The sequence below is a fragment of the Ursus arctos genome, unplaced genomic scaffold, assembly GCF_023065955.2.
Source record: "Ursus arctos isolate Adak ecotype North America unplaced genomic scaffold, UrsArc2.0 scaffold_16, whole genome shotgun sequence".
Lineage (NCBI taxonomy): Eukaryota > Metazoa > Chordata > Mammalia > Carnivora > Ursidae > Ursus > Ursus arctos.
In genome coordinates this window covers 43,153,249-43,179,657 of record NW_026622830.1, presented here as the reverse complement: position 1 = coordinate 43,179,657, position 26,409 = coordinate 43,153,249, and the positions used below count along the sequence as shown (strand labels likewise).

Here is a 26,409-nt window from a genome sequence, read left to right as displayed (position 1 = left end):
CTCTAATTCAGATGAGAAAATGCCCAGGGCACAGGACCCGGCAATGATGGTGGTGGCGGTGGAGGAGGAAGTGGGCAAGAGCTGGGACAAGGCAGCTGCCATCCCCTCAGGGAAACAAGGGAAATGTGTTCCTGGAATCCCAATTTGAACTTGAAACACATTTATCCATGGGAACCTAGGATGGTGGTTGGGTTCCATAGTACAATTAGCACAGTACTATACCACACAGACATTATAGATTAAATAGGCTTTTATGGGTTGGCCTGGGAAGCCAGCCATGAATAACGTCGTTTCAATGGCAAAATGCACTTCAATTTCCAAATGGCTGAGTGCAAGAAAGTAACTTTCGTAGCATCATACTTTTGTATGTATAATTCCCACTTCTTATTACCTCTTAACATTAGCCCTCTATGGGACAGATAAAAAATCATTGTAGGAGAAAAGAAGGGAGAGGTGGAAAAAGGTAGAGGGAGAGGCTTGTTTTTAAAAGTTTGATTTAGAATTCTTTTTTGGAATAAGCCAAATCAAAAATACACACACACATACATGTATATTTCACACAAAATACATTAAAGCTCAAGGATATTATCCAGCAAGCGAAATCAGAGTTCTTTTCATTAAAGTAATGTCTCATTTGTTCACTTGGTTTAGCGAATTTTCCAAGTTCAGCCAAAACTCATTTTATTTAACTACACTTGATGGAAATCTTGGGTGAAACAGTATCCCCATTTTCTGCTTTATTAGGCAGCACAAATGGCACAGATCTGGGTGTTCCCAGAGCCTGTCAGTTTCCTTCCTCCCCCCCTCCCAGCCCCCTGCACTGTGACACATGCACTTGATGTGGCCAATTCCTTTGGCCCTGTCCCCGCTCATCTGCCATGCCCAATCTGCTCATTTTCTCCCCTACCATTTAGCAGGGTTTTTAGGTGAGGTCAGTTGTATTCATTCCTGTATCTGTGACTGAACCAGCAGGTAATATAATGAAATGCAATAAAACCAGGAAGAAACTACCAGTTTTAGAAATGCTTGTAAAATGGATCTCTGAGCCTTGAGGCTGACCTGCCAAGAGGATGGGAGTTACTTAATAGGAAAAATGAAAGGCTGCATGGGCTGGGTACACACTATGGAAATGTAAATTTACTTTTACTTCTGAAGATATGCTGGCTTCTGAGGTAGGTCACAACCTTTTTAGTTATTAGGATCCCATAGTTATTAGGATCCCAAGATTAAAAAAAACCTTTCATTACTCCACTCCCACATGGCATACATTATGCTTTCTATATCTGCCAATTCAGAAAATACATAAACACATGAGACGTGTGGATTCGAGGTACCCTGACAGCCACTCCAAGGCTCAGCGGCGGTGTGAAACTCACTTTCGGAAACAACTGGCTGTCAAGAACATTCAGGTAATTAGTATGTGTCTGTGTACAGGATTTGAGAAAACAGATTTGTGGAAGGTTTTCAAAAAAAATCTGTAGGAAGGCCCTAGTTGTAACCCCACCCCCATCTCCCATGCCATGCTCTGAATACCCCCTAAAAGGATGGGCCCTTGGCAACTGATCACATGGATCACTGGTGATCACATGGACAGCCCAACCATGTCCCCTCCTGCTCAGGCCAACTGTGACACACTTCACCCCAGGAAGGGCAAGTCACAAGTGCACATTTGCTACCAACCTGGGGGTTTGTAATTTATTTGTATGCAGGAATTTGTTCACATGCAGAAATTTATTCGCGTGGTAAAGATTCAAGACCCATTAACATGTACAGTGGCCCTCTGTCACTTGCTTTTCCATCTCAGGCAATCACGCCTCTCTTTGTACCATATTCTGCAGCTTGTTGATTTCTTTTAATGATATATATGGAAGAAAATTCCATCATACTCATAAAGCAGTGCCTCATCCTGTTCCATGGCTGCCTAGTTGCTGAGAAAGGAAGGGAAGGAGAATAATAGAAAAGACTGCCTCTATCTGACTCTCATCCCTGTTCCCTTATAGGCAAAACCGGGGGGAAGGAAAAAGTAGTAATGAGCAACTCCTAGGAGCTAGGCACTGCCCTATATTTAACAACTATTCTCACTGTCCCACTCATCCTGTAAATTAGGTGTAACTGTCCGTTTCACAGATGAGGATGCTAAGGCTTAAGCAGATTATGCAAAATCACATGGCTAGTAGTGGATTTATGCATTAATGTAACAAACATTTCTCGAATACATACCAAGTGCTAAGCTTTTTTCTAGACTCCAGGGACACAGCGGGGAACAGACAAAAATCCCTCCCCTCATGGAGCTGACATTCTAGTGACTGGAGACAGGCCTATTTTCAAAAGACAAAACAAAAAACCCTAAAATGCATAGAATGTCAGTTGGGTTCAAGTGCTATGAAGAAAAATAGGGGAGAAGAGGATGAACCTCGCAGGCACGCACAGGTGCGCTTCCAGGAAAAGGCAGTGTTTGAGGTGCAATGGAAACGCCTCTGTAACTGTTGGATGAGGCACACGTATGCCCAGGGTGCTGCAGAAAAAATAAAGGAACTCAGTGGAGCTCAAGGGAGATGAGGTCAGAAGGGAAAAATGAATCCTACCCTCCCCTTTTTCACCTGGCTCCACACCAGGTCACGGCAGGCATATGGCAGACCAGTGGAGGGTTTTGAGCAGAGCACCACAGGATCTGGTTGGTGTGAACAGTGTCACTCTGGCTATTATGTTGAGAATAATTTGCTGGGTCTGCTGGGGGGAGGGCGAGTGTTGGGCGAGGACTGATGCCAAGGTAGAAGCAGAGACCAAAGGGGCTGTTGAAATACTCAAGTGAGAATGCTGGTGCCTTGTACCTCACCTCAGCAGGAGAAGTGAGGTGGAAAGAAGAGACCAGGTTCTGGACGTATTCTGAAGGTAGAAGTGACAGCTTTGCTGGTGTGGTAGGTAAGAGCAAGAGTGAAGGTGACACCAAGGTTTTTGGTCCAAGCAAGCGAAAGGCTGGAGTTGCTAGAGTTACCGAGATGGGGAAAGTATGGACAGAGTAGTTTGGAGGCAGGTGATGATTGTGCTGGTTGTGAAGTACCTACCAGGTATCCAAGGGGTGACATCCAACAAGAAGCTGGATAAATGGAACACTACATCAAAAGCTAATAATGTACTGTATGGTGACTAACATATCATTATAAAAAATAAATTTTAAAAAGCTGGATAAATGAATTTGGAATCTAAGAGATTCCGTCAACAATGTTACCTGTTTTTCACGTTTAAATCATAAATTCACCCAGAATTGGTTTTTTTTCCTTTCCTTTTTTTTTTCTTGTATGACAGGAAGTTGGTCTTTACGTTTATTCTCTTTTCCATATGGGTAACAAACTGTCTCAGCACCATTTATTGAATGGTACATCCTTTCCTCACTGGCTTGGTCATCAAGTTTTCATATAAGTGTGGGTCTCTTTCTGGGATCTCTAATTCCTTGGCCATTACCACACTGTCCTGATTACCATACTTATAATGAGTTTTTAGTTGGGCAAATCTCCCCACCTTGTTTCTCTTCTTTCAAATTGCTCTGGCCCTTTGCTCTCCCATATAAATTCACACCTATATTATCAACTTCAACAAATAATCTATTTGGGTTTTGATTGGAAGAGAATTGACTTCTTTGTGTTATTAAATATTCCTATTCAAGAGTGTGGTATACTTCTTCATTTATTTAGGTCTTCCTTGATGTCTTTCAATAAAAATTAATAATTTACCCCATAATAGGCTTGGATGTGTAGTTTCTGGGAAGGAAGGGGAGTACCTTTGAATCCTACCCTCCCCTTGAATACTTTAAAAGTACTTTCATTCTAATCGTGCACCTGACAATTTATCTGCTATTTTTGTTCTATATTTTACCTAAGTTATTATTTATATCTCATAACTTACTATTTATATTTAGTATCTACATTAGATTAGGCATCATCATCACTGCTTTATGCAAGTTTGATTTTTTCCTTAGACTTACCAACATATTTGCACATATATTTGTTTACTTTCTTATATCTTGGCTTTCTAGTTGAGATATTCTTCTTTCTGCCTAGAGGATATTCTGAGGAAACCCCTTTATTCAGGGTTCATTGATAAACTAACTCAGCTTTTGCTGGCCTGAAAATGCATTCATTTTCCTCTAGGTATTGAAAACCTATTTCCCTGGGTACACAATTTTAGTTTGGTGCTGTTTTCTCTCGAATACTGAAGATATTCTACTATCTTTGGCTATCATGGTTGCTAGTGAGAAATCATTATTAGTCTAATCTTCAGTAGTTTGCAGGCAATTTGTCTTTTTTCTCTAATAATTTTTCAGATCTTCTCTCCAGCTTTGGTATTCTTCTGTTTCAGTATGATGTGCTTAGCTGTGGATTTCTCTGTGCATTTATCCTGTTTGGGTTTCACTGAGTTTTCCAGATTGGTATTTTCAACAATCCTGGAGAACTGTCAGCCATGATCTCTTCAAATATTGCCTCTTCTACTTCCTGTTGTTTCCTTCCAAAAGTCTGATTAGACCTAACTGTAACTGTTAACTGTTCCATTCTTACTTTTTGCCTCTCTTTGTGCTGAATTCTGGATAATTCATTGGTATCGGTCCCCCAGTTTGCTACTTGCTACTTCTGTCTTCAACTATGTCTGTTATGATGTTTAATTCATTCAATGAGCTTTTAACTATATTTTCATTTCTGATGGTTTATTTGGCTTTTTTTCAAATCTCATTATTCATTTTTATGGTCTATTTCAATGTATCTTTTCACTGTAGATATAGTAAGCAGTTATTTTCTATTCTTTGACGACATCCGAAGTCTTTGAGGGTCTGATTCTGCTTTATACTTTTGGTTGTTGGTTCTCCCTAATGGTGCATGTTTCCTTATATATTTGTGATTTTTGACTGTAAGTGCATATAGCTTAGAACTCTATCTGGGTGCATTATTTGAAGTCTGAGTTGAACCTCCATCCTTCAGTCCTGATTTGTGTTATTTCAGCCAGTTTCCTGGACACACTACTAATCTGTGACCACTTTTAATCAAATTCTCCACTTTATTTGCTTTATTCAGTCTACTGGTAAACAAACATAGCTTTTGTCTGAAAATGCACTCATTATTTAGGAAGTTTTGAAGCTTTTTGGGGCCACACAGATAATCAGCATGGACCTTAAATCAACACATGCTTTCAAATTCTTAAAGGCTTTGTCCCCCTTCATTCCATGCTGAGGTTGAAAAGACTACTTTCCTTACTGCCCTGGCTTCAGCAGTGGGTTTATGTCTCATTCATCCTTACAATGAGCAACCCAGTTTTATACAAAAGGATCTAATACTTCCCTCCTTAGGTGGAGGGAGTATTTATCTTCTGTTCTTTGCAAAGCTGTCAAAACAGAAGCAAGAGGTTTCTAGAATGTAGCAAAAATCCTCAAGGAGAAGGTGACACTGGTTCCTGCTGTTTTCCTAAAGTTTCTGATTTCATTTTGATAATGTTCTCTACACAATACTTAACTTTTGTGTTCGTGTGTGTGTGTCGACATGTTGTTTCCATCCAGAGGACATCATTACGGTGTTTAATTCACCATAATGGCAAAAAATGGAATCGTTTCACTGATATACACATTTTTAAAGCATTTTTTACATGTTGCCCTGCTGGTCTCCCACAAAATTGTGAACATTTGCATTACATTCATCAGTGCGATAATCAGAAAATACAAATTTTAATGTCTTAGACTGGACTTAGTTTAAACATTTCAATTATATTTAATATGAAGCTTTATAAAACCCAAAATACTAAGCTATCTTTTATCTTTTTCAATAAAAATAATAAGGAACAGATTATAGAATGTTTACATTCTAGCGTCAAAAAAAAAAAAAACCGAGAAAAAATCTATGCATATTTTGAAGTTTAGAAGATCATTTTAACAGCAATGGTTAAGAGAGCAAATCTGGGCTTTGTCACTTACTAACTGCTTGACCTTGGGCAAGCCTGCATTTTCTTATCTGTAAAATGGACAAGATAGTGGCTACCTCAGAGTTGTAAATAAGACAGTACTAGTAAAGCACAGCACCCAACAGAGAATAAATGCTGGAAACTAGCAGCAGATATTTTTAATTTACCCCGAGTGACTCTACTAGTGGGTGGGCAGTTGAGATTTGAACTCAAGTTTGCCTGAATCCAAACCCATGAGAAACCCTCTCAATTTGCAGGTTGTTATGAGACTTAGAGATTGGTTGTTCCTGGAGATCAATCTGCTCAGCAGGACAAATTTTCTTGCTGTCCCTTTCCTCACCATAAAGCCCTATAAGATAAGGAATGGGATCCCTTCCTTGTGTGTAATAAAATTGATAAACAGCCTTTTTTCAGGTGGCCAGGAAGATGGCAGACATTCAGACTGAACGTTCCTGTCAAAGGCAACCAACCATCTTCCAAAATAAGAAGAACGTCCTACTTGGAGAAACTGGCAAGAAGAAGCTCCCACCATACTACAAGAACATCGGTCTGGGCTCCATAGAGGGCACCTACACTGACAGCCTCTTTACTGGTAATGTCTCCATCTGAGGGTGGATTCTGCCTGGGGTGGTGACCAAGATGAAGACACACGGAACCACTGTCACCTGTGGAGACTACCTCCATGACATCCAAAGGTACAACTGCTTTGAGAAACGCCCCAAAAACAGATCTGCGCACCTGTACCCCTGCTTCAGGTGAACACAGAATGTCCAGATTGGTCACAGTGGGCAAGTGCTAGTCCTTGAGCAAGACTGTGTGCTTCAATGTGCTCAGAGTCATGAAGGCCGCTGGCACCAAGAAGCAAGTCCAGAAGTTCTGAGACTAGACATCTGCCCATACCCCTGAAGAAAGTAATTTTTCCAGTTAAAAAAATTGATAAACATTCTTGGCTTACTTAGCTACATACTTACAGAAGATAGATGACATTAAGCCTCCCAAACAGCTTCTGGGTAAATTTTCTAATGAGGTTTTTGATACAATAAATATCCTGTGATTCTGTTCTTCGGCAATGAACCACTTCTACCTTTCCTCTTGGAGAAGTGAGCACTGACATTTTTTACTGTCCCAAAAAGAGAGAAAACAGTCCACCGTTAATCTGAGATGACAAGCCGGTCTGGTTAAAGTACTTACAAAATCAGACATTAATTCAATTTCCGTATGGTCAGATTGAACATGGTATTTGAGTGCTGGTGAGACACATTTTCCCCTGGGCGGGGGGTGGCTGTGACGACTGTCATCTCAAACTAGCCACATGTTTCTCTCCAGAAGAATGATGTTTCCGAGAATTGGCCCATCTAGAAATTTCTGAAACTGTACTCTTTGTTCCCAACAAAGCTGCTTTAATATTCTAACAATAGAATTGAAAAACACTGAAAGGAGTTATTTACTGATTCAGAATCCTTTTCATTTAATTGGCCACCATGGCATGTGGTCAAGAGTTATAGGGGAAATACTGGCAGCTTCTACCCATGTTCCAAATAGAGTTCACCAAACTAGAGCCCTGAAAAGCAACAGTACTGAGAGATGTTTTGAGACTAAAAAAGTTCTGTGGTCAATTAAGTGTAGGAAATGCTGTTTATGATGGCCTTCCTGAGGGCCCACCATGCCCATTAAAGTCTTTGAGAAGTTCCATAATAAAGTACCTCCTTTCTTTGTATAACCCAGCTTTTCCCACACCCTTTCTGAGGAGAATTTTTAATGACAGCGACAGTGGAGAGTCTAAAGACACTTTGGGGAATGCTGCTGACAGGAACAGCAGGCCACAAACTGATTTCAATCTCTCTCTTAATGTCTTAATATATGTGTGTGTCTTTCTATTTCCCTCCTCCCTGTCTGTCCCTTCATTCCTTCCTGTTTCTTCTTTTCCTTTTTCCTTGGGATAATCATTTTATTATGTATTAGCCAGTATACTCAAAACAGGCACATTAATTTTCACCACCGTACTGACCCTAGGAACAATATGGGCCATTTCCAGCACCCTGGAACACTGTCTCATGGCACCCCCCAGTTCATTATCCTCTTCAAATGTAACCACGATTCTGACTTCTATCACATAGACGATCTTAGCTAAATTTTGGAATATCACATAAGTGGAATTACATAGTGCTTATGGTTTTCTTCCAAAACACAATATTATATCATTTGGCTTTTTGTTGTTATCGTTGTTGTTTAGATACATCCTTGTATAATTTTCAGTGTACCAAAGAACTTGAGCACGGCAGGGGTCTGAGACAGCACTGGACCAAGCTCCTCCTTTGTCAGATGAGCAAACTGAGGCCCATGAAGTGAAGTGACTTGCCTCAGGACACCGACATTTGATCAGAAACTGAACCTTGGGCATGTCCTTCTAGTCCAACCCCCTGACGCTCCCCTTGTTGAAGTAGCCTGCAGGCTGCCTCTGTGAGTAAGGGTCCCCTGCTCTCCCAGTCCACTGGTTTCACATTAACTGCAATTTAACTGCTCTTATCCATCAACACTTGGATGTTAAGGTTGCAAAGTGTGGGGTCATGCAGGGGGACTTAGAAAGATGGCAGGTGGCAGTCAAGAATCATCACCCTGTGGTGGTCTCCTTGATGAAGCCACCCTCTACTTCTGCAGGCCTCCATTAGCACTTGCCAAGCAGACCCAGCTCTTGCGGATGCCCTACATTGTCCAAGCTCACAGAAACTGAAAGGAGGAGCCCAAAATGCCAATTTTTCATTTACAATGGGAAAGTCAACAGCCAGACAGTCCAGATGTTTCTGCAACCCAGACAGTTAACAAACAAGTCATGTAGGCTAAATACAAGTCTGACTTCCTCTCCTTTGATAGAACAAGGTGTGCTATGTGGCCACTGCCTTACAGCCTTGGTGTCAGGGTAACTGAGGTGAACTGGGGAGCGCATGTACTCTCAACTCCAGCCTCGTGCTGTCTTGTGAAAATGTGAGCTCAGACTGGCAGATCTTCACATTCTGCAAAGGAAGAAAATCTTCATATTTATAATAGCATCTCCAAAATCAGAAATAGTGGCTCAAAATTTTCTTCACACTCTGAAGATGTAAATAAGCAAACATTTCTTTAAGCTGATTCAACCTCCACACATGCCATGGCAAAGCCATCCAGGCACTCTCTCTTTACAGAGTAACTAACTACATGGCTATGAAAGCCTGGCTATCAGAAGGCAGTTTACATGGGGCCATGGCCAGGAACACAGGCTATGGAATCAGAGTACCAGGGATGAGACCCAGTTTCTAGCCCCTGTTAGCTGTGTAACCTTGAGCTAGTTACTTAAACTCTCGGTGCCTCAGTTTTCTCATCTGTAAATTAGAGATAATATGCATACTGTAAAAGGTTCTGTAAATGAGTTGTTACATGTAAAACACTAAAAGCAGTGTTTGACGTGTGTTCAGTAAATATTGAGCACGGAAGTTTCTCAGGATTTAAAATAGTGGACATCAAGAAGTCACTCGAAGCTCCTGAGGTCTGGGGGAACTTCATCTACTGCAGAGACGCCAAGCCAAGGAAACCAGATATGGCTAATGCTTAGGTGGCACCTTCACAGTTTCCTGGGCATCTCTACATTGTTGACAACCACGAGACCAATGAATTCCCTTTGCAATAAACACATCCCTTCTTGGATAAATGAACACACCTTCAGTAAGGTGGCCATTAAGTTCTGATGACCTGATGACATTCCCTTTCTAAGATACAGCCCAGGTGCAATATGAGCTAATTCCATGTTCAAACTCTAATGTCAATCTTTCTTAACATTTGATTTTTAAAAGCATTTCTAAATACAGCGATGCATTCTTCATTGTACCTTCTCAATGCATAATACCTTTTCAGTGTGAAAAACATAAAACTGTATATAAGGCTGAAGTCATGATGGTTTTTATTGTGGCAAAATGTGGCATAAAATTTACCATTTTTACCATTTTAAGTGTATGGTTCAATGGTGTTAAGTACATTCATGTCACCACTACCCATATTCAGAATTTTTTCATCTGAAATCCTGGTGTGAAACCCTTTGGTCCCAACTGAAATTTCCTCTCTTTTGGGCTTGGCATGTATATAATTTCAGACAGTATCTTCTATGTTAGGAGAAACGATACATGCTGGATGGAGATGATGACCCAGGAGGGAGATAATCTACTGGAGGGTGTCTCACCTGAAGGCCTTCTCCCTCCAAATCGGGGAGAAGCATTCCCAAGCAATAAAATGACAGTATTATTTCAAAGGAGGCAATCAGAACCAGGCTGACTACCTCTGAGCAATTAAATACTCAATAATATTTTCCACAGTGCCTGTGAACGTGAAATTACGTGCCTCCTACAAAGACATGGCATTAGTAGAGACAGTAAATTTTCATATGTTATAAAATATTTTTTTACCTACTTTGGGTAGAAACGGACATTAATAATGTCTACATTCTTGTCAAAGCTAGCCATAAATGTTGTCATTCCTGGTTTTGGTTTTAACTTAAAAGCAAAACTGAAGAGACATCCTGTTTGTGAAACATGATGTCATAAGCAAAAGCTACAAATACATATATTTTTTTTGAATAAAATAAGAAAATATAATTAGAGAGCTGAGCTTTGGGGGGAAAGGAAACAAGGAAAGAAAGAAGGGAACAAGCAGAGAGAAATCCCCCACCCAGGTGGCAATGACTTTGTGTGCAGTGGCTCAGGGAGTAATCAAATGTGATGCAGGCCCTCGGGGCAAGAGTTTGCACCCTCTGCGGGGAGAGCAGGGGCCTCATTCAGAACCAAGAACTGAAACTAAACCCATGCGTCCAACCTGGACTTTGGAGGGGTGGGCCTCTTGATAAATGAGGAGACTAAAAAAACTGAAACTACTACCCCCTGGAAGCGGCAAAGCAGCTTTCTCTAATGATAGCTCTGGGTAGAAAACAAAACTACTTGTGAGGAGTCCAAATCCTAGACCAAAGTAGATGTGCATCCTAACCCATGCTACCTGTGTAGTGTGCAAGTCCCCCAAAACTTCAGATAATAGACTGTGAAAGAGATGATGAAATAAGTATGTTTACAATTATTAGAAATATAAAAAGAGAAATGTCATGAGAACACGTAATTATGAAAAAGAACAAAAACTTTAAAAATGGAAAATATGATTATTGAACTTTAACTGGATGGGTTAAAACATATTAGACATGATTAAAAAGAATTAATGAACTGGAAGACAGCTATGAAGAAATTTTCTAGAAAGAAGCACAGAGAAATAGAAAAAAATATAGAAAGCAGTTAAGAGACATGTAAGACAGAATAAAAAGAATATCTTCTTATAGGAATTCCAAAAATAAGTAAATAAAATGTTGTTTGAAAATAATGGCTAATGATTTTTTTGGAAATGATGAAAGACCTGAATCCTCAGGAGCAGGAAAATAAGAATAAATAAAAATAAAAATAAATCCTAAATATATAGTAGTGAAATTACAAAATGCTAAAAACAGAAAACCTGAAAGCAACCAGATAAAAGACAAACTGTCCATGAGAAAGTAAGAATTAGACTAAGAGTATATTTCTCATCAGCAACAACATAAGCCAGTGGCTCAGAGGTTGGCAAACTCCCTCTGTAAAAGGTCAGATGATAAATATTTCAGGCTTCGTGAGCCACATGTTCCTTGTGCAACTACCCAACTCTGCTATTATAGCATAACAGCCGGAAACAATAAGATCACAAATAAGCATGACTGTATTCTGATAAAATTCTAGGGGCCCCTGGGTGGTTCAGTCGGTTAAGTGTCTGACTTCAGCTCAGGTCGTGATCTCAGGGTCCTGGGATTGAGCCCCTCCAGCTCCAGGCTCAATGGGGAGTCTGTTTCTCCCTCTACCCCTCCCCCACTTGCGCACCTGCTCTTGCTCTCTCTCTCTCAAAAAATAAAATCTTTAATAAAATTCTACTCATGGACACTGAAATTTGACTTTTATATAACTTTAGTGTGTCCTGAAATATTCTTTGGATTTTTTCAGTTATTTAAAAATATTTTAAAAGAAATTCTTAGCAAAAATAGCCTATGGGCTGAATTTTACCTATGCGCTATAGTTTCCTTATCACCAGAATAGTATCTTTAAAAAAGTAAAAGTAAAAACAGCCGTTAACCTAGAATTCTATGCCTAGCTAAACAATCACTAAAAGATGAAAGTTAAGAAAAGACAATTTACTACGAAGATGGAAAGAAATTACCAAAGAATCTGGTTAAAAGAACTAAAAGATGTGTATCAGGAAGAATAAAATTAAAATCAGAAGGGAGTGTAATATAAGATAAAGTGCTGGAGAGACAGAAATAAACAGGCAGGTGTATCTAAAGAAGCACTGATGGCAAAAAAAAAGAAAAAGAGGTAATAATGATGATAAATTTTGCTTAAAAAACAAAAACAGCATCGAATTACCAGGCAATAAAAACTTGCAAGATGGAAGGAGGGCAACCAGAAATAAAACATTCAAAGTGTTTGCATCTCTGAAAGGAGGACAGAGATTATTAAAATTAAACTTTGTTAAATTAGTTATTCATAGTTACAAGTTTAAGGGACATCACATAAGGGAAACATCTTTTTATTTTAATGGGTATTTATTTTGTTAGGTGACTTTGTTTCAGTGATATAAAATCTCATTCAAGTTACTTAAAATTTGAAAAGTGAAGTAACTTACAAACATTTAAATAATAAAATTGGTAGTAGAGAGCTATGGCAAATATTTTTATACTATTACAAATGACTTCAGTTAGTCATTTGTCATATGTCATAAGTTTTCTCAAAAGCACTATTCACATAGATGTGATTTTTCTAAATACATAAAATACACACAAGCATATTTATAAATATTTTTTTCTAAACACCAAAAGAGACTTGCAACTGTCATTTCTTAATCAATGAGCTATCAGGCCATGAAGACATGGAGGAATCAAATGCATATTACCAAGTGAAAGAAACCAACCTGAAAAAGCTACATACTATATGATGCCAATGATACGACATTCTGGAAAAGAATAGTGAATAGTGAAACTATTCTTTACCATATTTTGATGGTAGATACAGGTCATTAAGTTTCACAGAATGTCTCACACCAAGAGTGAACCCTAGTGTTAATTTGTGAACTTTGGGTTATAATGATGTGTCAGTGTGGGTTCATCAACTATAACAAATGTACTACGCTGGTGAGAAATACTGGGGAAAGGGGGATGACCGGTGTGAGAAATAGGAATTCTCTGTACCTTCAACTTTTTTGTGAACCTAAAAGTACTTTTAAAAAGTCTTTCTTAAAAAATTCTCTTAACCATTTGCTTGCATATAATTAATTTTTTGCTTTGAAGACAGGTCAAGAATTACACCAGCTAACATTTACGAATCACTTTGCATAGATTTTCTCTTTACTGCTAATGAAAGAGATAACTATTATTTTCATCTCACAACTAAGGACATCGGAGCTAAGAGACTTTACCTAATTAAGGCACATTCACAGAAAATTTAAACACCTGTTTACCTGACCAAAAGTATGGCTTATTTGCTAGTACTCTGATGATTTATTTTCATTTTTTTCCTATTATCTGGCTTTAAAATACCTCCAGTTATTTTTAATTACAAGCCTTAGAGTTTATTTATGCACAACTGCCCAGAAAGGAAGACCTCAGACTACAAAGCCTAGAATGCAACGCTGCAAAGAGCCGCCTAGGGACGCGGCAGCTCGCCCCTTAGCATGCTGGGAAAGGCAGTTTTCGGCCCTGCCTCTCTTCCCCCGCCCCCAAGCCTCCGGATCAGAGCTTTGTTCCTATTCCCCTTCCCCCGCGCCACGGTTCGACCGACCCACTTGGCCTCGCAGGTCCTCCCAGTTCTGGAGACTGACCTGGGGATGCGCCCCTGACGCCCTGAACTCCGTCCCCGCGTCCCTGTCGGGCGGGCCAGGGCTACCCACCTCACGGGCAACTCCGAGACCCGGCGCTCAGAGGAGGACGCTCAGCCCGGTTACCACAGAAACGAAGTTGCCTGCGTCACGGCGCGTGCGGGAAGTCAAAGGTCACACCAGCTAGTTCCGCTTCCTGTTCCGGGACCCCGTTTGTTGTCAGAAAGCTTTGGGGTTCCGGCCAGCCCTCGGGGCCTATTTCTGGGGTCCAGGTTGGCCCGAGATCTGCTGCTGCAGCCATGGCGGCCTCCACCGCGGCCGGGAAGCAGAGGATTCCCAAAGTGGCCAAGGTAGGAGACCGCGAGCGGCTTCGTGGGAGGAGGTCCGGGAGAGGGGCTTGCCCCAGCCTCCTTGGGGCTCGCGGCAAGAGAGGGAGCAGTTCTACGCTATGTGGGCAAAGGGGAAGGAGGAGGGGAAGGGTTATACGGTGGTGGGGTGCAGGCTTTTGTCACCCCGGGGCAACCCCCGCGTTGGCATGGCCTTCGTTCTAGGATGTGTTTTTGCTGGGGGAGGGGTGGGGTCATTCGGCAGCAGCTAGGCAGTGCTCGCACAAACGGGGAACGGCAGAGGGAGAGGGAGAAGTAGGCTCCCCACTGAGCAGGGAGCACAGTGCTGGGCTCGATCCCAGGACCTTGGAATCTTGACCTGAGCTGAAGGCAGACGCTTAACTGACTGAGCCATCCAGGCGCCCCTCAATTCCATAAAATTTTATTGGGCACCAGTGGTCCAACAGAAATACAATGTGAGCCACGTATGTAATTTTAAGTTTTCCTGTAGCTACATTAAGCAGTCAAAACAAGCATCATTAATTTTAACTGTATATTTTCTTTAATCCATGATCCAAGATATTCCAACATGTAATCAATATAGGAAATTTAAGTAGGTAGTTTATTGGTTTTTTTTTTTTTCATACAAAATCTTCAAAATCCAGTGTATATTTTACCCTTACAGCCCATCTCTGTTTGGGCTCACTACATTAGCTCACGGCCACTATGTTGGACAGCACAGCTCTAAGCCTTCAAGAAGCTTACGGTCTAATGATGGGAATTTACTGAATGTTGTCTTTGATTTGAAATGTCATGAAAAAGCCAAACGCGGTTTGAGACATTATTGTCCACCTGGGACATAATTGAAAAATTCTGTAAGTAGAAGTTGCAGCAGTAAAAAAGATATAGCACAAATCTTGATAACACAAAACCTTTAGTGAGAATTCTACCTAAGCGCCTCAAAATTTATTATTACGCTAATCTAAAAGGGAACACTTGCTATTTTTCCTGCCTTTTCTCTTAATACTTGCCTAGGGCTTTGTAATAAATACCATGCATAACAAAGAAAACCTTGTTTTCTGTTTAGTTTCATAGAGAAATGAAAACCTATCATCCAAAGTGGGCATCTTGTAATAATACTTAGAAAGTTCACATCCTAAAAAATGTGTATTTGCTTCCTAAATCTTGTGTGATGAGCATCTACTAAAAATGAAAATGTCTTCTGTCTTAAAAGGTGAAAAACAAAGCCCCAGCTGAGGTGCAGATAACTGCTGAGCAACTCTTAAGAGAAGCTAAAGAAAGAGAACTTGAGCTGCTTCCACCTCCACCTCAACAGAAGATCACAGATGAAGAAGAGTTAAATGATTACAAACTAAGAAAAAGGAAGGTCAGTCAGGGTGATATTTTCCAGTCTATTAATAACACTGTTATGAATTTATAGGTCAGAGTTTGCAAAGATAAGAATAGGTTAGTGTTTCTAGCCACATGAGTAGTGCAACTTCTGGTTACCAGATAATTGCATTTTGCTGAACTTCAGAAAATATGCCATGAGTTGTCTTTTAAAGTATAAGGAAACTAAATTCACCAGAGACCTAATTTTTGGTGCTGAATCAAAGATGGGTGGAAGTTTAACAAGTGGAGCATCTGACAGCTGGAAGGGGCAGGGCTTACCAAGGCCACGTTATGTACTTTCTCTGTACCACCTTCTGGAAAAGAGCCATGAGAGGACTTGGGAATTCTCACTGTAGAATCCTCACTCTAGGGTAATTTTTTTTTCCTTTAAGATTTTGTTTATTTATTTCAAGAGACAGAGAGAGAACGTGCGAGCAGCAGGAGGGGCGGAGGGAGAGAATCTTAAGCAGCCTCCACACTCAGCATGGATCCCCATTCGGGGCTTGATCTCACAACCCTGAGATCATGACCTGAGCCAAAATTAAGAATCAGACACATAACTGACTGAGCCACCCAGGCGTCCCTGGGGTAATTTTAAACCACTAATCCTGTTGTACCTCCTTATTAGTGATGTTCAAAGAGTGATGTGTGAAATTCTGAGACATTACTAAGAGGAATGAAATGGTTAAAAACATTTTTTCATACTAGGAACAAGTAAAGACTATTATTAAAGTATCAGTTAGTTATTAGCAATAAAAGAAAATACCAACAAATCTGCTAATAATTCCTTATATCTAAAGTTTTTTCCTTGTTTGCATGTAAGACTGTAAAGAAACACCTGAGATTGTAACCTTCATTAGTGAGTTTCTTATTTCTCAGGATTCCAGTGTGTAATTTCTCCTAAATAAGAACAAAATGAATAAACCTTTTAGAACAGGATGAATAGACAAAGGATGATGTCATTTTTACTTACTTTTCCCTTCAATTTGACCCTTTTTCCCTTCCTCCAGACTTTTGAAGATAACATAAGAAAAAACAGGACTGTGATTAGTAACTGGATAAAATATGCACAATGGGAAGAGAGTCTAAAGGAGATTCAAAGGTAAAATTGCTGAGTGTGTAACTTCATATGTAAAGATATCATAAGTTAAGAGACAGAAAAGAAGTAGAAAAAGTTAAAGCACAAGTGAAAGAGTGTGCCTCTAGTAGTCATCCAAGTTGTTCAGTGAAACCCTAGGGTTCCCTTGAGGAGCCTCAGGGGCACTGTGGTAGGGAGTCCTGGGGGAAGCAGCAGAGGAGACGCTGCAGGTGGGTCTCACCTCCAGCACACAGCACAGTCAGAGAAGCATACTTTCACCTGCTTTCTCTGTATTGGGATTTTTTTTATAAAAAAATTGTTCACTGGAAGCCAGTGGCCAGCAAGATAAAAGTCCTGTTCCCCAGCTTTTCTGCATTTTCCTGGCATACCACTGCCCCAGCTGTGCCCGTGTACCAGCCAGTCCATGAACACATTTGTGTCTCCTTACTCTACATTAGGCTGTTCTCTCTGCCTACAGTGAGCACTCCTCCCTACCCACCTTGGCCTCTGGAGCTTTCCTCAACTTCTTAACTCTGGAGTTACCTCCTGCTTAGCCATTTGCACCAGACATTATTATTATTTCTTCCCTTTTGCTTCCTTGTGTAAACCTTGACTCTAACATTTACCATATTGCGGTGTAATGATGTGCATGTAGTTTTTTGTAAGAGTTTGTAAGCTTCCTGAAAACATGTCTTTTCACTTTTTTATGCCCAGAACCTGGCTCATGGTGAACACATGATAAAATAGCAGGCCACTGCAGATGGTTTGAGATAGTGGCCCTATGTGTTATGTGTACTACTCTTGATATTCTCCAAATCTGGCTTCTTAAGGGCTCGATCCATATACGAACGTGCTTTAGATGTAGACTACCGAAACATTACACTCTGGCTGAAATATGCAGAAATGGAAATGAAGAATCGCCAGGTCAACCATGCCCGAAATATCTGGGACCGGGCCATAACAACTCTGCCTCGAGTCAACCAGTTCTGGTAAGTTTCTGATCTACCAAAGCAGCTTTTTGTAGGCTAGTGAGGTTCTGCATTTTTGTGTTTTACTTTATTTACATAGTTGCAATCATATATATTTAATTTACATTCTACTTTTTCTTTAAATGTACTGTAAGTAGTTTTTAATGTTCTATAGTATAGTGTCATAATCACTACATGTAATAGCTGTGTAATCAAAATTAAAATTTGGGTTGCAATCTTTTATGCATAAGAAACCTATTGTTGAACTAAGCAATCTTTAATTAAAATGTATCTTTATTTGCTCTGGTTCATCGTTTCCAGATCTATATTTGATAAGAAAACATGTTTGCTTTAACCTTTGGGGAAGATAAAGCCCTAAGTCTTCACATTTAACCAAGTTAGAACTGCAAAAAGTGCCAAAGATCATTTTTCCCCCCGTAAGTCATTTTGACCATGACAGATATTTTGGGATGATTTTGTTAAAGGTACAAGTACACGTACATGGAGGAGATGTTGGGAAACATTGCTGGTGCCCGGCAAGTGTTTGAGCGCTGGATGGAATGGCAGCCTGAGGAGCAAGCCTGGCACTCCTACATCAACTTTGAGCTGCGATACAAAGAGGTGGACCGGGCCCGCACCATTTATGAACGCTATATCCTTTGAGTGAGTCTGAGTGGTGCTGTTGTGTCCTGGTTGCTACTCCTGCCGGGGAGGTATAGTCATGGTCTGGACATATGGGTTGTCATTAACGTAGGCCCAGAAGTCAAAGATACAAGTTTCATCTGCTTCATGAGCTACATAACTGTTTCTAGAGACATAGGATGGTCAGAATAAAAGTTTGTCGTCTGGGTAACTGAGCTTTTTCCAGTGAAACCTTGGATTTGTTTGTATTTTGGCATTCCTTGTGGAAAGTGACATACCAGGGCTTTGGCTGCTATAGCCAGTCCTGTTTCTCCTGGGTTTTTTTTCTAGGTTTTTCTAGGGTGTTGGTCATTAGCACCACTACTGGGAATCCATCCAAAGGATGGAGACAGGAGGGCAGCATAGTGTAGCGCAACAAGCTCTGGCTCCAGGCCAGCTGGATGGGTGTGAGTCCCTTCCCTGGCACCTGTTAGCGGGGCAGCCTCAGGTAAGTCAGTTCACACTTCTGAACCTTTTTTCCTTTATAAAACAAAAGCGAATATACCAAGATTAGTTGTTTTTAGGATTTAAGATAATCTATATTGGGTGTGTGTGTGTGTGTGTGTGTGTGTCTGTGTGTGTACACATATCTCCCTTAGGAACAGATTTGGTGTTTGCTAATTAAGTAGCTTCATAGAACATTACCCAGAAAAACAAGCATCAGCTTTATTATGCAATTTTAAGGTCTCTATGACCTCTGCCCATTTTAATATGTTTAATTTAACAGAAGCTTGTATAGCGCTTGTTATGTGTCAGGCATTGTTGTAAGCACATTACAAATAACAACACTTAATCCTCAGGACAGCTCTGAGTTCGGGAACTACTCCAGTCTGCGGGGTGGGAGACGCAGGCATGAGTGAGAGGCAGTGTGGCCTGGGTCTCTCTGGTAGTGATGGAGATGGGCCTTGAACCCAGCTGCAGCTTCAGAGCCTATGCCCTTAATTTCACTGCCACATATTACTACTTTGAATTAGTGATTTCCTGTAGCAAGGTAGATGAAAAATAGGTTTAGTCTATTAAGAAATAAAATGGTAATTCAAAGCTTTCTTTTCTGTGTCAACTATGTTTCAATAAAAAAAGAGAAAAACTTAAAAAAACCCTTTTTCTTCTGCCTGTAGTTAGCAGTATTGTTTTTGTAACATTTTTTTCTTAATCATTAATTCAGATGTTAATGTTATTGAGCATATAATACAGTAGGTGCCATTTATTGAGCACCTTTTTTTGGCACCAAAGTGCTAAGAGCTTTACACACATTTCCTCCTTTCAAGCCACTGAGGTTGGGTTAGTATTCTTTTTTCTCTTTTTACAGATGATAGAACTGAGTCTTAGACATGTTAAATGACTTGTTCAGGATAGCATGGTCAATAACAGGTTTCAGCTTTTTCATTTCTCCAGACTCCTGTTTGTACCCACTACGGAAATACTGAGTAAGTCCTGGAGGAAGACAGATGAACAAGTCACGGCCCCCTTCAGAGGTTGCAGTTTAGCTGTTCTTTGCCTTTGCACATGTTTTTTCAACCCTATAGTCGTAGTTTGCATTGTTGGGGGTTTGGGTTTGGAGGTTGTTGTTGTTGTTGTTGTTGTTGTTTTCGTTTGAAAAGCCTTGCTGTCTTGTGTGGTATTTCCTTAATTCCCTTGAACTTGTCCTCGTGCACCCTGATGTCAAGAACTGGATCAAGTATGCCCGCTTTGAAGAAAAACATGGTTATTTTGCCCATGCACGGAAAGTGTATGAGAGAGCTGTCGAGTTCTTTGGAGATGAGCATATGGATGAACACCTTTATGTTGCCTTTGCCAAATTTGAAGAAAATCAGAAAGAAGTAAGTACACTTGAAGAACTCATTTATATTGCATAATAGCTTAGGAACGATTACTTGTTGTGTGCATTGAGTTCATTCCATTTTCTTACTTATCCTTGGAAAAAATGTTTCCAAAATCTCTCAAAGAAAACAGCATACATTTGTAGCTTAGCTTCAGATTGGGAACTGAGTGATTATAGATTGTACTAAAGTGTCCTAAGTGTGTTGTCCTTTGCTTGAAAATTAAACCTTTATATATATGATGAGAATACTGTGTATAAATTGAGAGTTCATCATTTGGTCTCCTCATTAAAGGGTTTTATAGGTAACAAACCTGGAAAACAGAAGTCCAGAGCCCTTAGAACAGAGCAGAATTTGAAATGGAAACAGAGATTCCCCCACAAATAAGTCAGTTCTGGTCTTCCATAATACATATAGAAATAATCTCTTAAAGTAATTCAGGTACCGTAGAATTGAGAGAGGTAGGCTGAGGTCCAAACACAGGGTCTTACACTTACCACAGTAAGGACTACAGATACTATTCCAAGGCCAGTGGGAAGTATGAAGGGTTCTAAGCAGAAGAGTGGTAGGATGGGATTTATATTCTAAAGAAAACCTCTAGCTAATCTGTGGAGACCGTATTGGGAAGAACGTGGCAAAAGTGGAAGGAAGCAAGGGGACTTTTGAAGTGGCCATGGAAGAAATGGAGATGGTGTGGCAGTGGGGGGAGGGGAGCAGGGGATGGGGAGAAGGGAAGGGCTGTGTTGAAGAGGTAGAGGTGGCGGGGCTCTCTGAGGTAGTGAAGGTAGGGGATGAGGACAGGAGAGGAATCCCAAGGAGGACTCCTGGTGCTTGAGGCTGGAGCAAGGGCATGACGGTAAGTGTTGCTTACCAAGACTGGGAAGACAGTCCCAGGTTTGATGGTGAGGAACAGGAGGTCAGTTTTGGACCTGTTTAGTCTGAGATGCATAGGTGTCACCCCACGGGCAGTGTCAGGTAGACAGTATTAAGTGTGGAGCTCAGAGGAGCGTGTCAGTGGGCCCTGATGAATAAATACCTCAACAAGAGGGAGAAGAAAAGTCTTATTTTGGACACTCTGAGACCACAGACTCTAACAAGTAATATATCATATCCTAATTACCTTCCAAGTTGTGGCTCAAGTGAGAGTATTGTGTTGTAGAAGTAATTCTCCTGTCTGCTTTTAGTTTGAAAGGGTAAGAGTGATCTACAAGTATGCCCTGGATAGAATTTCAAAGCAGGAGGCCCAAGAACTCTTTAAAAACTATACCATCTTTGAGAAGAAGTTCGGTGATCGCCGAGGTATTGAAGACATCATTGTGAGCAAACGAAGATTCCAGTATGAGGAAGAGGTGAAGGTGAGTGCTGGTGTGGACGCCGAACCTTGCAGGTGACAGAGATGTGCCAACCAGCGAAGAATAGCAGGAGAGGGCTCCCAGGGATCACGCTCTTGCTGACATGTCTGCAGTGATTGGCAGCCATTGCAACAGCAGTCAGCAGGCTCCTGGGAAAGGCCAGCAAGCAGCGCTTGCTCTGCCCGCCACATGTTGAAAGTTACTGTGAGGGTTGCTGGTAGCGCGCTGTAGAACTTGAACAAAAACCGGGAATCCATGTGAAGTCCTTTCTGAAGATGGGAGAGTCGGATATTGAGCCTGACAGTTTTTGTACACTACCTTTTAGCTTAACTGCTTGAACAAAACATACATTGTAGATATGTTTTTATTCTCATCTCTTTATTTGTAATGTATTGTTTTGAGATAATAGCATTTTCCTTTATTGGTCTGCTGTGCATATAAAAACTTTTGCTTAGTCAAATGAATTAGGATATCGCCAAAGGACCAAGTCTGGTATTAAATGAGGTCAGCAAGATACATTCAAGATAAATGACTATTAATTGAGAAGGCAGGGTTCATGTTTGTGACCATGGTTCTAATTCCACTGTAATTTTATTTTATTTTTATTATTTTTTTTATAAATTTTTATTATGTTAGTCACCATACATTATATCCTTAGTTTTTGATGTAATGTTCCATGATTCATTATTTGCCTATAACACCCAGTGCACCATGCAATATGTGCCCTCCTTAATACCCATCACTGGCCTATCCCAGTCCCCCACCCCCCAGCCCTCTGAAGCCCTCAGTTTGTTTCCCAGAGTCCACAGTCTCTCATGGTTCATTCCCCCTTCTGTTTATTTTTATTTTTATTATTTAAAAAAATTTTTTTCGATTTAAATTCAATTAGCCAACATATAATAATACATCATTAGTTTTTGTTGTAATGTTCAGTGATGCGTTAGTTACATACAACACCCAGCACTCATCACATCACGTGCCCTCCTTAATGCTCATCATCCACTGTAATTTTAAATCTAGACATAATGATATGCAGTCAAGTGTACAAACAAATATATTTATAAAAGTAGGCGTCTTATTATTGAGCGATTATCTGGAGAGTGGTGGTTGTATATTAAAGCAGCCTTGCTGTGGGACACCTGGCAAATAATCTGCCCTCTATGTTCCTTTTTCTTTTCTATTTATAGAATCTCAGGAATAGTATTTTTTTTAAGATTTTATTTATTTGAGAGAGAGAGAGCGAGCATGAGCGGGGGCGGGGGGGCAGAGCAAGAAGCAGACTCCCTGCTGAGCAGAGAGCCCAACGTGGGACTCGATCCCAGGAGCCTGAGCCAAAGGCAGACACTTAACCAACTGAGCCACCCAGGTGCCCCAGGAATGGTACTTTTAAATGACATGGGTGCCAAACAGTTGCTAAAATATAGGAAGGCAATCTAGCGTCTTTTTTTTTTTTTTTTTTTTTTTACCTCACAGAGTTCAGCAAGTGTAGCTCTTGGTTTGGTTTTTATTCATTAAACTTGTGGTCTTTCTAGGCTAATCCACACAATTACGATGCATGGTTTGATTACTTGCGCTTGGTGGAAAGTGATGCAGAAGCAGAAACCGTTCGAGAAGTCTATGAAAGAGCCATTGCCAATGTGCCACCCATTCAAGAGAAGCGGCACTGGAAGCGCTATATCTATCTGTGGGTTAACTACGCACTCTATGAAGAATTGGAGGCCAAGGTAAAAAATGGAATTACGCCTCAGCTGTTGATGGCTGCCCCCTCCCTGGCTGCTCACCCCTGTGCGTGCACCTTGGCTGTGGTGGGTAGCAGTGGGTACTGACATGTACAATCCCTGAAACAGGAATCTAGTTCTAGAGTTTCAGCCATACAGTTAACATAATTTCTCTGCCCCCTTTTAAACTCTGTATACCTGTCATGGGCCCAGGTGAGGTGTTTTTTTGTTTTGTTCATTTTGTGTTTCAAACCTGAGGCACCAGATTATCACTTGGAACTTCCAAGGGAACAATGAAGCCGTCGTTAGCTTATTTTGTATCATTTTCCGGGCTGATCCTAAATAGGGATCACAGCTAGATTACACATCTTTGCTTCTAGTAAAGATCAGGTGGGATTTTCAGAAATTGGTTGTGGATAAATTAATTGGGAAAGACTAGCTTTCTGCTGTCGATCTGAGACTATAAAATGTCTTTGTTTCTGTCTGCTCTCAGGAGAAAAGCCTTTCTACAGACAAGCTCTCAGAGATTGATGGCTATCTCGTTGTTGATTCTTTAACCAAAGTTTGATGGCCACAGGTAGTTCACGTTTGATCATAAACAATGAAATCAGGGTTTGAGAATAGCACCCTGTGAAGACATTCAGGGTGGGGGTGTATATTTTTACTAGTGCTAGCAAAACTAGCATCAGTACAGACTTCAATATTCAGTGAAAATTTCTTTCCTAATACAGGATCCCGAGAGGACGAGACAGGTATATCAAGCTTCTTTGGAATTAATTCCTCATAAAAAGGTATGTTTGGTGTAAGTGTTCTGTTCCAAAGTGTCAAAATCCTGCTTGTGTTACTTGTGAAATAATACTTACTGTTTGAGTAGTTTGCTATGCAGGGCACCCTGGAAAACTTAGGTCTCAAAAGTATGCTCTTTGCCTCTGAAAACACCTTACAGCCTGGTTGAGAGGACAGTCTGCATTGACAAATGAGTAATATGGATAATAATGTAGAAATTCAGAGGGGCGCCTGGGTGGCTTAGTCATTAAGCGTCTGCCTTCCGCTCAGGGCATGATCCCAGGGTCCTGGGATCGAGCCCCGCATCAGGCTCCCTGCTCTGCTGGGAGCCTGCTTCTTCCTCTCCCACTCCCCCTGCTTGCGTTCCCTCTCTTACTGGCTGTCTCTCTCTCTCTGTCAAATAAATAAAATCTTTAAAAAAAGATGTAGAAATTCAGAGGGTGGGTCACTGGAATAGACTGAGTGGAAGGAGGAAGCTGCACATCAGAAAGCACTCGGCACGTGCAGGAAACAACGAGCAGATGTTTGTTGGCATCCGAGCGGACATGGGTGTGCGTGGGGCTTAACACTGGTGTGCGAGTCTGGAAATGGCTGAGACATTATCTCAACCCTATTTCCCAGCATGAGAAACAAGTAGAGATATTGACCGAATTACCTTCTAGAATAGAGATGGCATGTTCTGCCTGCTTACGAGCATACCCACAAAACAAAGCCGGTTCTCAGTGGGGGCTGCAGGGCCATACAGTACAATAAAGTATTTGGATTACTGTTTGTAACTTTTGTAAAATAATCACATTTGCTTAAAAACAAGAAAATACATCTGTCCTAGCTGTAATATTTAGGGAAATCTAATTGCATGTGGCCTTTTACTAAATTTTTAACTTTAGCATAATTGAAACAACTCTTTTAAATGTTTTTTGTGCTTTTGTTTTCTAGTTCACATTTGCCAAGATGTGGTTACTATATGCACAATTTGAAATAAGACAGAAAAATTTACCATTTGCCAGAAGAGCTTTGGTAAGTAAAGAAAGGATCAGGGGCACCTAGGTGGAATTCTCTGCCTCTGCCCCTCTCCCTGTGCTTGTGCACATGCTCTCTTTCTCTCTCTCAAATAAGTAACTAAAATCTTGGGGGAGAAAAAGGAAGGATCAAGATGCATCACTGACTTCTTTGAGAAGGAAATTAAATCTTAGTGCTTACAACTTGGACAGTTCCTACTAAGAATGCAACAGAAGTATTCTGCCTTTATAACCTGAGATGTGTCAGAAAATGCATGGCGTTTGAAGAAAGATCGGGTGATAATGTTTAAATCGCTCTATTTTAACACTGGAAGCTTTATCTGTAGCTGCCAGTTACCAGATCTTTTCTCAGACTGGAAGGATTGGATGTTAGATCACATTAGATCTGAAGTCAGCTCTTGAGTAAATTCATCTTGTGCAAAAACCTGGGGGTATTACATGCACCTTCCTCTTAACAGCTGTTCTAAAGTCTCTTAATAAGATCAAATGCTGTTTAAATGCAGGTGTCTTTCTGTAAGCCACTCTTGGCTCTCTGGCTGTGGGCAGTGAAGCAGCTTTCATTCTGTGATCACCACTTTACTTATAGGAGGTTTCATCCATCTGACATCCATATTCCCTAGTGCTCTGAGAAACTAAGTAAAATCCAGAGTACTTGTACAGACAGTTCTGCAGCCCTCTCTTGCTGAATAGGAACCAGTGGGCAGAGGCCCTCTTGACAGCTGGCTGAAGTAGAGGGTTTCCATTGGCCTTCTGTCAAGACCCAGTGTGGACAGTGATACCACAGAGGCAAAGAATGGCTTGTCACGTTCTTCCTCAGCAGAGAACAGCTGATGGGATAGGTCAGTGATGTCTGTACACAGGTTGAAACCACATATCACAGTGGTTTGGTCATTTTATTTTCCAGGGAACTTCCATAGGCAAATGTCCAAAGAACAAGTTATTTAAAGGTTATATAGAATTGGAGCTGCAGCTTCGAGAATTTGACAGATGCCGGAAGCTTTATGAAAAGTTCTTGGAATTTGGACCCGAAAATTGTACCTCTTGGATTAAATTTGCAGAATTAGAAACGATCCTTGGTGATATTGAGAGAGCCCGGGCAATCTACGAGTTAGCCATCAGTCAGCCACGCTTAGACATGCCAGAGGTGAGAATCTCGAGATGAATATGATTTTGTTTTAGATATTTCCCTAGTATTGCTTTAGATGACCATCTACATGTGTGTGCATTTTAGAGTGTAAAGATAAACTCACTTGCTGTCTTGTCTACTCAGATTAGTACTTTACTGTTGGGGGCATAGAAGAAGGATGGGAGTGCGAGAAGCAGCCCTCTCCTAGTAAGACACCAGAGCCCAGAAAAGCCCCATGCTGACACCAGGATGAGTTGGGATATAATGGGGCCAGTTGCTCTCTTCCTCCCTTCTTCAAGTAGACGGC

The 26,409-nt window shown here is 40.8% G+C and overlaps 2 protein-coding genes and 1 pseudogene across 4 annotated transcripts in view; 2 read left to right on the top strand and 1 right to left on the bottom strand.

Annotated features, from left to right (window-relative positions):
- CFAP61 (cilia and flagella associated protein 61) overlaps positions 1 to 7,200 on the bottom strand; it is a 285,814-nt gene extending 278,614 nt beyond the window's left edge. The window contains exon 1 of the mRNA XM_057312694.1: positions 6,912 to 7,200. Within this exon, the coding sequence (XP_057168677.1) occupies positions 6,912 to 7,054 (143 nt within the window). The 5' untranslated portion in view covers positions 7,055 to 7,200. The remainder of the gene's footprint in view (positions 1 to 6,911) is intronic.
- On the top strand, positions 6,367 to 6,820 carry LOC123001275 (40S ribosomal protein S11-like; annotated as a pseudogene).
- A 6,794-nt stretch (positions 7,201 to 13,994) lies between the features above and the next one.
- Positions 13,995 to 26,409, top strand: part of CRNKL1 (crooked neck pre-mRNA splicing factor 1) — a 22,167-nt gene continuing 9,752 nt past the window's right edge. Inside the window, exons 1-11 of one of the 3 annotated variants that reach the window (XM_026502946.4) lie at positions 13,995 to 14,186; positions 15,397 to 15,549; positions 16,565 to 16,656; positions 17,463 to 17,621; positions 18,086 to 18,252; positions 19,923 to 20,101; positions 21,286 to 21,456; positions 22,986 to 23,177; positions 23,903 to 23,962; positions 24,894 to 24,974; positions 25,881 to 26,120. In XM_026502946.4, coding sequence (XP_026358731.1) covers positions 14,136 to 14,186; positions 15,397 to 15,549; positions 16,565 to 16,656; positions 17,463 to 17,621; positions 18,086 to 18,252; positions 19,923 to 20,101; positions 21,286 to 21,456; positions 22,986 to 23,177; positions 23,903 to 23,962; positions 24,894 to 24,974; positions 25,881 to 26,120 — 1,545 coding nt within the window. In that variant the 5' untranslated portion in view covers positions 13,995 to 14,135. The remainder of the gene's footprint in view (positions 14,187 to 15,396; positions 15,550 to 16,564; positions 16,657 to 17,462; positions 17,622 to 18,085; positions 18,253 to 19,922; positions 20,102 to 21,285; positions 21,457 to 22,985; positions 23,178 to 23,902; positions 23,963 to 24,893; positions 24,975 to 25,880; positions 26,121 to 26,409) is intronic. The other 2 variants (XR_008959409.1, XM_048222160.2) reach the window with 2 other exon arrangements.